Consider the following 13,140-nt stretch of genomic DNA (forward strand, 5'->3'; position numbering starts at 1 on the left):
AAAGAAAAATGGAGCTAGAGGAATCAGGCTCCCTGACTTCAGACTATACTACAAAGCTACTGTAATCAAAATTGCATGGTACTGGCACAAAAACAGAAATATAGATTAATGGCACAGGATAGAAAGTCCAGAGATAAATCCATGCACCTATGGTCCACTAATCTATGACAAAGGAGGCAAGCATATACAATGGAGAAAAGATAGTCTCAAGGAATTCTCAAGGAATTAATCTCCAAAATATACAAACAGCTCATGCAGCTCTATGTCAAAAAAACAAACAACTCAATCAAAAAATGGGCACAAGATCTAAATAGACAGTTCTCCAAAGAAGGCATACAGATGGCCAAAAAACACATGAAAAGATGCTCAACATCACTAATTATCAGAGAAATGCAAATCAAAACTACAATGAGGTATCACCTCACACCAGGCAGAATGGCCATCATCAAAGAGTCTACAAACAACAAATACTGGAGAGGGTGTGGAGAAAACGGAACCCTTCTACACTGTTGGTGGGAATATAAATTGGTACAACTACCATGGAGAACAGTATGGAGGTTCCTTAAAAAACTTAAAAACTACTATATGACCCAGCAATTGCACTCTTGGGCATATATCTGGAAAAAAAATCATAACCCGAAGGGGTACATGCCATCTTAATGTTCACTGTAGCACTATTTACAACAGCCAAGACATGGAAGCAACCTAAATGTCCATCAACAGAGGAATGGATAAAGAAGACGTCGTACATATATACAATGGAATATTACTCAGCCATAAAAAAGAATGAAATAATGCAATTTGCAGCAACATGGATGGACCTAGAGATTATCATACTAAGTGAAGTAAGTCAGAAACACAAAGACAAATATTATATGATATCACTCATACGTGGAATATAATTTTAAAAAAATACAAATGAACTTATTTACAAAACAGAAGCAGACTTATAGATATAGAAAACAAACTTATGGTTACCAAAGGGGAAATGTGGCGGGGAGGGATAAATCAGGAGCTTTGGATGAACACATGCACACTACTATATAAGACAGATAACCAACAAGGACCTACTGTATAGCACTGGGAACTCTTACCCAATATTCTGTGATAACCTATATGAGAAAAGAATCTAAAAAAGAATGAATGTATGTATACGTATAACTGAATCACTTTGCTGTATACCTGAAACTAACACAAAGTTGTAAATCAACTATACTCCAATAAAAAAATTTTTTTAAATTAATTATTTTGGCTGCACTGAGCAGCATGTGGGGTCTTAGTCCTCCAACCAGGAATGGAATCTGAGCCCCGTGCAGGGGAAGGGCAGATTCTTAACCACTGGACCGCCAGGGAAATCCCTCCAATAAAAATTAAAAAAAAAAAAAAAAAAAAAAGTTGAGGCAAGCCAAAAAAATTTTTTTACTCATTAAAAAAAAGGGAAACAAACAAAAAAAAATCAGGACAAAGATCAACAAAAAAATAAGATTGTAGAAACAAGTCCAAATAGATTAACAATCACAATAAATATCAATGGATAAAATTCACCAAAGAAAAAAGATTTACATATTGAATTGAAAATAAAGAAAATTCAGCAAGCTATATGTTGTGTAAAGAGATATACCTAAAGTACAAGGACATAGAAATGAACAAAGTAAAAATGTAACAGGCAAAAACTAACCATAGGAAAACTGGTGCACCTCTAGTAACATCAAACGAAAGATACTTTAAGTAAAACACCTGATCAGTGATTGACAAGGTAAAAAAAAGGGGGGGTTCAATCCACCAGGAACATTTTAAACTTGAAAATATCTAATATTAGGTAGCTTCAAAATATGTGATATGAAAACTGACAGAACAACAGGGAGAACTGAACAAAGCCACCATTAGGATAGGAGATTTCAACACATCTCTCTCAATTATTAATAAATCAAGCCATACCAAAAGCAGTCCAAAAAACAAGGGGGGGAAAAAGGCTGAATTATTTTTCAGATAAACAAGCTTGATCCAATCAACACAGAATTCTGTGTTGAATAACTACACTACACTTATAAAGTTCATTATCAGTATTCCAAAAATGCAGGTCTCTGTAAATTTGAAATATTAGTAGTAATTATAACAACAATGATCAATGACAGCAGCAGTAAACACATGTATATAGGGCTTCCTAAGTGTCAGGCACTATTTTAAACACTGACATGTATTAACTCATTTATTTTTCATACAACCCTATTTGCATGAAAGAAGATGAATTTTCGTTTATTTCTTGGCCATTAGGTCAAACTTAAATACACCATGCCTTCTTTTTTTATAGTTAATTTTTCCTAGTTGTGTTATGAAAGTCAGAAATTCTTGGCCCATACTTTCTTAATTTTGTAACTCCACGTTTCAAATGCAATTGAATGAAGACACTAAAATTGTGACTTTAACTGAATTTAAGTAGAATATTGGCTGTATAAGGAAGAAACTTTGTTCTGTTTATCACCACATCTCTTGGGCCCTAAACCTGCGCTTGGCATATTAGTATACCTTCTATAAGTATTTGTTGACTAAATGAATATTTTTATTTTTTCAATTTTTGGTCACGCCACACACCATGTGCGATCTTAGTTCCCCGACCAGGGATCGAACCCGTGCCCCCTGCCTTGGAAGCGTGGAGTCTTAACCACTGGAGCACCAGGAAGTCCCAATAAATGAATATTTTTAATCTTTGGCAGTGCGACTGATGCTCAAAGGGCATATTCAGTTTAAGGCAGATACTGTCTCTAAGAAAACTGTACCAATTTACAATCCCACCTAGATGCAAAACAGATTTTTACAAAGAACTTGTCTGAAAATATTAATTCTATTCTCACACTTAATAGTTTGGTAGGGTCTTTTATATAAAAGAATGTAAAATAACTTTCCTTTAGAATCTTGTTGGCATTTCTGCACCATCGTTTGGCTTCTATGTTGCTGCTGAGATATCTGCCATCCCAATTCTTGAATCTTTATATGTGAACTACTTTTTTCTCTTTGGAATCTTCTCGTTGTCCTAGATGTTTTGAAATTTCAAAAGAATGGTCTTGGAACAGGTTTCTTTATGTTCATGTTTCTTGACAGGCATCATGTACTTTCAGTCTGGCATCTGTGGCTTTCAATTCTACAGAATTTTCTTGTATTATTTCTCTTATCATTTACCTCCCTTTCAATTTCTGTTCTTCCTTTCTGATACTCCTACTATTTAAGACACTGGACAGCCTAGATTGGTGTTCCTACTTTCTTACCTTCTCTCTCCTTTTGAATCTCTCCTTTGACCTACTATGTTCTGGGAAATGTCTTCACCTCTAACTTTTAGTATTTCTATTAAAATTTTTTTATTTTTGCTACCATGTTATTTAATATCCTGGTACTCTTTATTTTCTGATTTTTAAAATAGTATTCTGTTCTTTCATGGATGCAGTATCATCTTTTCTTTCTGTGGATATTACAGTTTTTAAAGTTATTTGTTCATTAAGTTTTCTCCTTCCTGAACTGTTTCTTCTGAGTCTGTATTTCCGATTCTCTCATGACGGAGGTTTTCTTCAAAGGTGATCCTTAGTAATCACAAGTAAAAGAGAGGCACTAAAAAGACTGGCTGAAAATTTTGGGTGCCTGGGTGTATCTTGTAGACTGGTGAGCTCCACAGAAGTCCGATCAAGATGATCTCTTTTAGTTGGGAATCTATAAATTTGCCTGCAGATTTTTTTCTGAGGCTATTCAATTTCTTTAAGTACCAATCCCACAATCTCTTGCTGAAGCATAGGTGGGGAAGAGGAACAAAGTAATGGAAGTAGAAATATGCCTCACTACTAACATTCTGGAAACCAAGCAAGCAGGAGGATCACTATTTAGCATTTGTATTTTACTTGATTTCCCTGAGTCCAGTACATTGCCTCATTATCTGTCCTCAGCTATGTGTGGTGTCTCTGAATTTCAAGTCTATATGGTTTAATTTCACCTCAAAATAAATCTCCTGTCTCCTGCTAGGCTCAGGCATCAAACTTCTTCTTATTAACTTTCAAAGGTTTTTCTTTTCAACCCTATGCTTCATCTTTCTCTACTATGAGAAAGATATCTCAATCCTTGATATATCATCTCCAATTCATAATAAACCTTTCTGGTGCTCTACAGGCTTAGCTGGCTTGCTTACTAGTGGCGTCTGCTCCTCAGCTCTGCGAGAAAGACTCCATCCAGTTTTTTTTATCTTTCAAAATCTGTTGATATTTCCTGTCCATCTGTTGTCTCCTTATTTTCTTCACCCTAATGGGTTTAATCTTTTGTATTTCCATATTCTCATTTTATAGTGGGATTTTAGAGGAAGCAGGAAAAGGGGTTCAGTTTGCCATGTTTAATTATAAGCCCTTCTACCTTTCTGTACACAGAGATAAAAGGTAAATAATGCTGGATAAAGAAACCTCTTGTCAGAAAGAGAAATAAACCACAAATGGCTGATAACAGATCTTAGGCTGAAATGAAGTTTGATAGACAGGATAGGAAGAACATGAAAACAGTCAAGAGCTCAAAGGTGAACAGGAAGGAGCAATTAAGCCAAACAGTTGATGTATTTCAAACACAGAGTTGAAAATTTAAGGTGCGAGAACTGAGGTCTTTGTAAATTAACTTACTTGTGTGAAGCCTGTCAGACCTCTGGAATGACTTCTTTCCCAGGCCTAGCAAAGGATTTTCCACTTTAACTGAAGAAGAAAAGCTAGAGTTTGAGTTCTGAGGGCTGCTTGACTGTCCGTCAGACTGCTTTCCTTCCCATATTGCTAGGGGAAAAAATATATATGAAAGACGGGTGACCCTGAGGGTACAAACAGAAACTAAACAATCAATCAAATGAACAGTTAAATCATTCAACGCTAACCAAAGGAGTTAGGTATGAGGCAATGTGACCCTTCAAATGTGTTCTGAGTCTGAGAATTAGGAGTCAAAAAGTAAAATAAAATCCCTTTCCTCCTCCCAGCACATTATTTGCTTCTGGTGGTAAATTTCCTTCCTAACAAAAATGCAAAGTTCTGCAAGACAGTTTAAATCTGGCCAACACATATAATCAGCTGGCATCAAACTAAATTGTGTAATAAAATACAAAGCCTGTATCTAGACCAGTTTAAATTCAAAACAAAATAAGCAACAACAACAAAAAGTCCAAAGGCCTGTGGTTATGTCCAGTGGAAACCCAAATGTATCATGAATTCTTAGGAAAACCTTTTGTTTTTAAAGGAGAGAACCGGTGAAGAGTTCAGTGTGAGCACCTTGGAAACATCAGCTTTATAAGGTTACTAACTAGAGGCTTCCAAATATTATTAGTTTAGACATATTGGAAGTTAGTCATTGATCTTATTCTAACATGTAAATCCCAATGATGTATTTTTTAACAACTGTATGACTACTCTGCATAAATTTCCCCCTTTACCCTAGAAGGATTTATACTGATGATTTGGCAGTAATTTAAATACAGTAATTTAAAAATAAAGGATATAGTATACGAATTTGGTATACAAAAATACTGGAAAAAGAAACTTTCACTGAAAAGACAGTCTGCCTACCAGGTTTGGCAGCTACAGAGTCACTGGCTGCTTTGACAGTCTTCAGAGAGAGGTGCTGGTTGGAGGAGATGGACATGCTTGGCCTGCATTGCTGCTGCTGCTGTTTCTTCTGCTGTTGCTGTTTTAGAGCCTATAAAGAGAAAACTGACTGTAAGAAACAAAACAAATCTTTAGTTTTTAGTAATAACAAAAAAATAAATGACTTTAAGTGGTAAAGAAGAGTATGCTGATTATCCAATTTCTTTGAAATCCATCAAAGTAAACAAAACTCTAAACTAAACTAATTAAACACAAGGCTTAAATGATCCTTAAGAGTTTGGGTATTTTTTTTTACCAATGTTCTCCTTTAAATAAATGTGAGAAATTGTCATTAACATTTTTAGAGCTTAAAAATCACCAGTAAGCCATGGACTTCTCATACTTGTGGTAGCAGAGAATTAGATGTTTTCAATCATTCTGAAAACAGAATTCTAAGCCCTAGACCAAGAAGAGTCCTATTTGCATCAACTTTATGTAGAAATGTAAATATTTAGCTTACGTATGTTTCAGAGGTTCTGCATTTGAACAAAAGGTTGTAAATAACTACTTGAATTTGATCTCAGGTAAGAGCAGTAAGATTTGGCCCAATGACCAAATAAATCTCAGCAATTTATAGCAATGCAGTAAACTGAAGGGAAGGAAGATTGGAAAACATGGGTTCTAAGAACAGTATGATTCCTTCTGGTTATTTCAGAATATTTTAATTTCTACGATGTTCTTAGTTTAGAGAATATACTAAACTATTTAGAATGAACAGAAAGACAAACAGCTTCCCAGATTTTAATCATAAAGATATATAAAGGCTATTTTTAAACTCAACGGTTTAAAAAGAAAAAAAGACAGAAACTAAGAAAGTAAAACCACATTTCAGGAAAAAGTTGAACACCTACGACCTCATTAAAATGCCAGTTTAAGCTTTAACCTTCAAGACCATCATGTAGAAAAGTGCGCAATAACTGCCTACTTGTCTCCCATTCCCTTTTCACAATATGGTTTTCTCCTTTTCACATTCACATATACCTCTGGCTATGCCATACAAGCACAGTGGCAACACTTGATCTCCTTGATCTAAGCTGTCAGTGGAGAAAAGAAACTGAGAGAGTCAGGTATCTGGCTTACATTCACCTACAACATTTATAATAGGTGAGGCAGAAGCATAATGTCAGTGTTGTCTAATCACTGATTACAGCTTGTCTCTCATTCTTTGCAATCAGAACAGAAAATGTTTGTAAGCTTCCTGTGTGGCAGCCATTAGTATTCATTCCTTTCTATTCACAGTACCTAGGTCATTCTAAGTTAATGCAAAATTTAATAGAGCCACTTGATCTTATCTATTTCTGCTATGATCACGTAAATTCAGATATATGATGAAAACAAAATACCTTACAGCCTCTCTGTTTAAGAACTGTACTCAGTTTTCCCCTCCCTCAGTAGCTTACAAACCCTGTTCTAATTCTGTTTAAAATTTAAAAAGCAAACAACAAAAAAAACCTTCACTGGGGTAAAGGATAACTTACACTGAAATAAGTTCTCTCACCTAATAATATGAAAAACATATACTGGAGGCAAGGCCTTACTTTACATACCAACAATCTAATTTATATAATTTCTCGTACTGGTATTCTTTAAAGAAAATACAGTATTTGACTCCTGAGATTACAGGAGAATAATACAGAGTAGTATATATGTCATGAATAAGCTAACAAGTTTTAATAGAATATTTGCCTTTTCTCTGTGGAAAAGAAGCATCTCATACTTCTTAAACTCTTGCAAAGAATGTGTATAAATACAAGTGCTGCAGGATACCCAGGCAGATTGTAATTAACCTTATCAAATTTTTGGACATCTTTTAATAAAAGTACTTTTGGTTTAAGCACTTTAAGACCTACTTAATTTAAAAACTTTTATCTCATCTATCTATCTATCTATCTTAGGCCGCACTGAGCAGCTTATGGAATCTTAGTTCCCTGACCAGGGATTGAACCTGGGTCCCAGCAGTGAAAGCGCTGAGTCCTAACCACTGGACTGCCAGAGAACTCCCTTAAAATTTTAATTAAACAGTTATGACATGAATACATTTTTACCATTTAATTCAAACATAAAGCTAAACTCTCTTTTGCCCACCACTCAGTCTTGTTCCCCAATCCTCAGAGATAACCAGTCATCAATTTATTTTCCCTCATTGAGCTTTTTTTACACTTACATTATATGTGTGTGTTTGTGTGTATATACAGATTCATATTTCCATTAAGAATATACTATTGTTCTGGGTATGTATGTGGCTATGTGTATGTTTTTAATGAATGTTGTAACACAACTTGATTTTAATGATTAAACATTATAGTGTGGTGATGTTTCCATGTCTTTGCATAGAGAAAAACTTAATTACAAGGTAAACTTTTAATCCTGTATAATTTTCTAGCATATGGATATGCCGCTGTTTATTAAGGAATTCCTATATATATATATATATATATATATATATATATATATATATATATATATATATATATATATATCTCCACTTGCAAGTTTTTGCTATTACAAACTTTAATGCAAACATTTTTCTGTGTGTGTATGTATGTAAGTATGTATGAATACATGCATTTTTCTAAGATAAGTTCCCAAATATTCAACTACTTAGTCATGGGGGATATGCATTTAAAATTTTAATAAACATAAAATTTCTCTCCAAAGTAGCTATAAGAATTTATATTCCACCAGCAAACTACAAGTAGTCATTTTCCCACATACTTGACAGTGCTTGTGCTTGATGTTATAATTAAGCTGTATTATATATACTAATCTGAGGATAAAATTAGTCTGTGTCCTTAATTATTAGTCAAATTTAAATTTACTGATAATTTGCATTTCAAAAAATAGAAAGCAAGTTCTTTGAAAAGCCCAATAAAATAGTTGGCAAGTAACACTGAGAAAAGGAAGATACATCACAAACGAACAACACTGATGAACAAAAGAGAAACATAAAAAAAAATACTATGTACAACTTTATACCAATATTTGAAAAAAATTAAGTGAAATGGAGCATTTTCTAAGAAAAGTAAATTTCCAAAATTGGCTCAAAAAATCAGAAAATCAAGAGACCAGTAGTAGTAGATGAAATTGAAATGCTAGGAAAAGAGCTGTAAAAGTGAGATTTGCAGAACTTTCAGGGAAAAAAATCCTTTCTATGATTTTTTCCAAAAATCAGAAAAATAATAGAGGGCTATACAACTTATTTTAGATGCTAAGAACAATCCTGATTCCAAAACTGTATAAGGATAGTACAAGAAAATAACAAAATCGAAGCTAAAATCTTAAAAAAGAAAATTCCATTAACATATTAAAAATTATATAACAAACATATAGGGTTTATTCCAGAGAGCTAACAATACATTAACATTAGAAAGTCTAGCCCTGGAATTCCATATATTGGTTGACTTAAAGAGAAAGGCTACCTGATCATCTTCATAAATGCTGAAGAAACTCAACCTGAAAAATTCAATACCTACGTACACACACACACATACACACACACATACACACACCCCTCACGGCGAATTGGAAACTAATGAGGAACTTTTAAAATGTGATAAAAAGAGTATCTACCACAAACCTATAACACAGAGGTGCATAAATTATTAAATACAAAGTGGGAAACTGCACAAAATTTCTCCCTAACATCCTTCCAAGAAATTTTCACTGACTGCCAGAATCATGCATTTTTAATGTAGGAGATTATAATTCTGATAAACAGAATAGCATGATTACCTGCTTTAGTGCCTTCTTGCTGTGCTTCTGTGACGGAGAAATGACTTTACCTGCTGGAATGGTGGGTGATGGGCAGCCTGACTGAGGAGAGGAAGGTTGTGACAGTCTAGACGATACTAGGGGGGAAAATGACAATGAAAAGTTTTGTTATCAGAGTTGATATCAAGCACCATTCCTTCCCCAATCATATGCTGCTACCTGTATTAAGAACTGTGACCAAACACTTTTGGGAAGGATCTTCTTTTTGGAGTTCTACTGCAAACAGCCTCCCTTTTCAGTTTATTTCCTCAGAAAGCTCTAGTGAAGGATGATAGGATGGGGAAGGGATGGATGTTAGTATTCATTACTTTTCATTCTTTAATTTTTCAATAGAATTGACTGAAGAAGCAGGAAGTAGAATATAAACCATGAGTCATCAACTGAGATAAAACTTAGAAAAGATGCTAGAGCCCGTTGAACAGTATCTACGTTCTTAAGGTAAATCTAATAACAACATGATATTGTGGAAGAGCCCTGGGTTGATAGAATGGGTTCCAGTTTTCCCTATCTTTAAAATGGAAGGCAATAAGGCCATTCCACCTCAAACACTACCATAGCTTTAATTTTTATATTCCTTCAACTCTTACATCAATAGTTTTAGGTCTACCCATGTGAAAAGGTACTTTAGGATTTCTCTGATGGAATCAGTGTAGGTTTGCACAGGATGTAACCACTCTCTACTTCATCACCAGCTGTTTTATACCTCATCAGAGCTTAGCCAAACCTTAGTATTACGTGAATGAGGGTTTTCCCTTCAAGGGCCTATACCTCTTATAATAAATAGCAATTAGACCTTTATGTTCTATAAAGTTCAACAGTGTATTATTTATGATACGAGATAACAAAGAAATTGCTGATTCAGACCCCTTAATAATAAAAATAATAATCACTACTGCTAGTGATGACTCTGAAAGAATCCATGTTTACTAATGCCTTCTTTCAAAGTAGCTGGACTGAAAGGGCCTGGATAGCAAAATGGCATCTCATGGTATGGCTAACGAGTCTTAAGATACCATATAAAGTATGTTGGCAGGTAGCTACCTGACATAAGAATGTAGAAGCATGGTTCACTGGAATACATAAGCTTTGGAATATGGCATTTCAATGGACTCTTAGATGTCCTAAGAAAGGAATGCACAGTAGACAACATTTAAAGAGGACAACAGGAGACAATGTTAAGAAGAAGACCTATCATAGTTAGCTTTAGCTTTGTATCCCAACCCTTATAATAAGGCTATATATGGGAAAGAACTGACATACAGTAAGCATGGCGTTAAAAAAAAAAATTCACCGTAATATACAATACAAAAAATGGAGTTGGATAATTCTTGAGATGGTTAAGCAACAAAAAGAAACCATATCCTTAGTGCACTTAGATGTTGACCAATTTTTTAAAATAACAGTTTCACTGAGATATAACTTATATGCCATACAATTCACCTAAAGTGCACAATTCAATGGCTTTTAATATATTTGCAAAGTTGTGTAACCATCATCACTATCAATTTTCATCACCCACTAAAAAAACCCTGTACTGGTTAGCTGTCACTCCTCTTTCCCCTAACCCACTCCCCTAGTCCAAGGTAATCAATCACCAGTCTATTTTTTGTCCCTATGCACTTGCCTATTCTGGACATTTCATATAGATGGTATCATACAATATGTGCTGTTTTGTGAATGGCTTTTTTAACTTAGCATGTTTTAAAGATTCACCTCTGTTAGAGCATGTATCAATACTTTATTCCTTTTTATCATCAAATAATGTTCTATTGTATGTATACGCCACATTTTGTTATTCATTAGCTGATTTGACATTTGAGTTGCTCAAAAGGACATTTGAGTTGCTTACACTTTTTGCCATTACGAGCACTCGTTAGCAGAATTTTGTGTTGGACATATGTTTTCAATTCTCCTGGGTTCATACCTAAAAGTGAAATTGCTGGTTTTTTCAGTAACTCTATGTTTAAACTCTTTGAGGAAGTGCTAAACTGATTTCCAAGATGGCTGAACCATTTTTTACAATTCCACCAGAAATGTATGAGGGTTCTAATTTCTCCACATCCTTGTCAACATTTGATATTGTCTGTCTTTTTGATTTGACCAATGTTTTTAAAGGGACATTATGAAAATAAAGCTAAAAACTATTAATATTTAACTATATTTATTTTCTTTTTAATGGTGTGCAGAAATCTGAGATTATTCATGTCCTCACCTGTCCCAATAACTGTCTGAAAATAAACAGAAAACAAACGACCAAGCCAAAATGACCCCATTAAAGAACATAAGAATTCTACTTTGTAGCCTGGAAAAGAGACAATAAAGCTATCTGTAATTACCAGGGCAAACTGTTTGGAATGTTTCCCTTTACGGCAAAAGCCCTTTCTAACAAATGAATCCATAAACATATCTCAAAGCCAACTGAAATAAATCAAGAAAATTCCAGGACCCACCAATGAGGAACACCTCCCAGTACTTAATGCCAAGTACTGGTCTCATAACTTTAATGAAACAAACTTTACTCTAACTTTTAAATATTAAGGGTTCAAAACTACGAACAGCAAATAAGATTTAAACACATGTTGAGAAACTCATCTCTTTTAGTTTCTTTTAGTGTCTACAAGACACATAACTTTATTAGAGCAACCATGAATTAAACATCATCTATGTGCCTAATGCTGCGCTAGGTTCATTTGAACAGAATTTCACTGAACTCTTGTAACTACCCTCTATGATGGGTACAACTTCTCTCTCTACCCCCACCCAATCTCCTCCAATTCTACCCTCTGAGATAACTAAATAATATAGTTGGGATGGCATCCTTGCTGACATTTTTCTATGCCAAAAAAAAAAAAAGAAAGAAAGAAAAAATTTCAAGGATATACATTTATAAATAAATAAATATACACATCTGCATATTGTGATGGTATTATCTAAATTTTCCCTATCTGGAAATTTAATTAGCCTGACAAAGGACACAGCTAGTAAGGAGCACAACCAAGATTTGGACTCTGTATAGTTTCAGAATGAGTGAGTACTTGTAGTGAGCTAAGTGGTGGCCACCAAAAGTCATGTCCATGTCCCAACCCCCAGAACGTGGGAATGTTACGTTATTTGGAAAAGGAGTCTTGGCAGATTTAATTAAGGATTTTGCGATAAGGAGATCATCCTGGATTATTCCAGTGGGCCTTAAATCAAATGACAAGTGACCTTAGACACAAGACAGGCACAGAGGAGAAGGCCATGTGGACAGAGGCAGAGACTGGAGGATATGGCCATAGGGAAAGTATGTCAGCAACCACCAGAAGCTAGAAAATACACAGAACAGACTTCTCCCTTAGAGTCTCTGCAGGGAGTACAGCCCTGCTGACACCTTGACTTCCGACTTCTGGCCTCTAGAACTGTGAGAAAATAAATAAATTTCTGTTGTTTTAAGGCTCCTGGTTTGTGGTAATCTGTTACAGCAGCCTTAGAAAAGTAATACAGCACTTAAAACTGATTTTATTTTTTTAAGTATCAACTCATAGATGTTTACATATTTGAAATGTTTACATCATTAGCAATTATTAAAAATTTGGCACTCAAACTGTGCACTTTTGGGGTAGTGGGAGTTCCTTCAAGTTGTAAACCATCTCTGGGACATGGCCCCAGCAGTATCCAACCACTTTCTTGCTATCTGGCACAGAAACAGTCCTAGGCAAATCTTGCATAATTTTTTTGCCCAGAC

At 34.7% G+C, this 13,140-nt stretch overlaps 1 protein-coding gene across 2 annotated transcripts in view; it reads right to left on the bottom strand.

Annotated features, from left to right (window-relative positions):
• Positions 1 to 13,140, bottom strand: part of ASXL2 (ASXL transcriptional regulator 2) — a 130,080-nt gene that overhangs the window by 25,764 nt on the left and 91,176 nt on the right. The window contains exons 1-4 of one of the 2 annotated variants that reach the window (XM_068564026.1): positions 9,576 to 9,655; positions 9,378 to 9,493; positions 5,568 to 5,697; positions 4,644 to 4,787 (exon numbers count right to left, since the gene is read on the bottom strand). In XM_068564026.1, the coding sequence (XP_068420127.1) occupies positions 4,644 to 4,787; positions 5,568 to 5,643 (220 nt within the window). In that variant the 5' untranslated portion in view covers positions 5,644 to 5,697; positions 9,378 to 9,493; positions 9,576 to 9,655. Of the gene's footprint in view, positions 1 to 4,643; positions 4,788 to 5,567; positions 5,698 to 9,377; positions 9,494 to 9,575; positions 9,656 to 13,140 lie in introns of those variants that run through there. The other variant, XM_068564025.1, reaches the window with a different exon arrangement.

This window comes from Eschrichtius robustus, chromosome 15, assembly GCF_028021215.1.
Source record: "Eschrichtius robustus isolate mEscRob2 chromosome 15, mEscRob2.pri, whole genome shotgun sequence".
NCBI lineage: Eukaryota > Metazoa > Chordata > Mammalia > Artiodactyla > Eschrichtiidae > Eschrichtius > Eschrichtius robustus.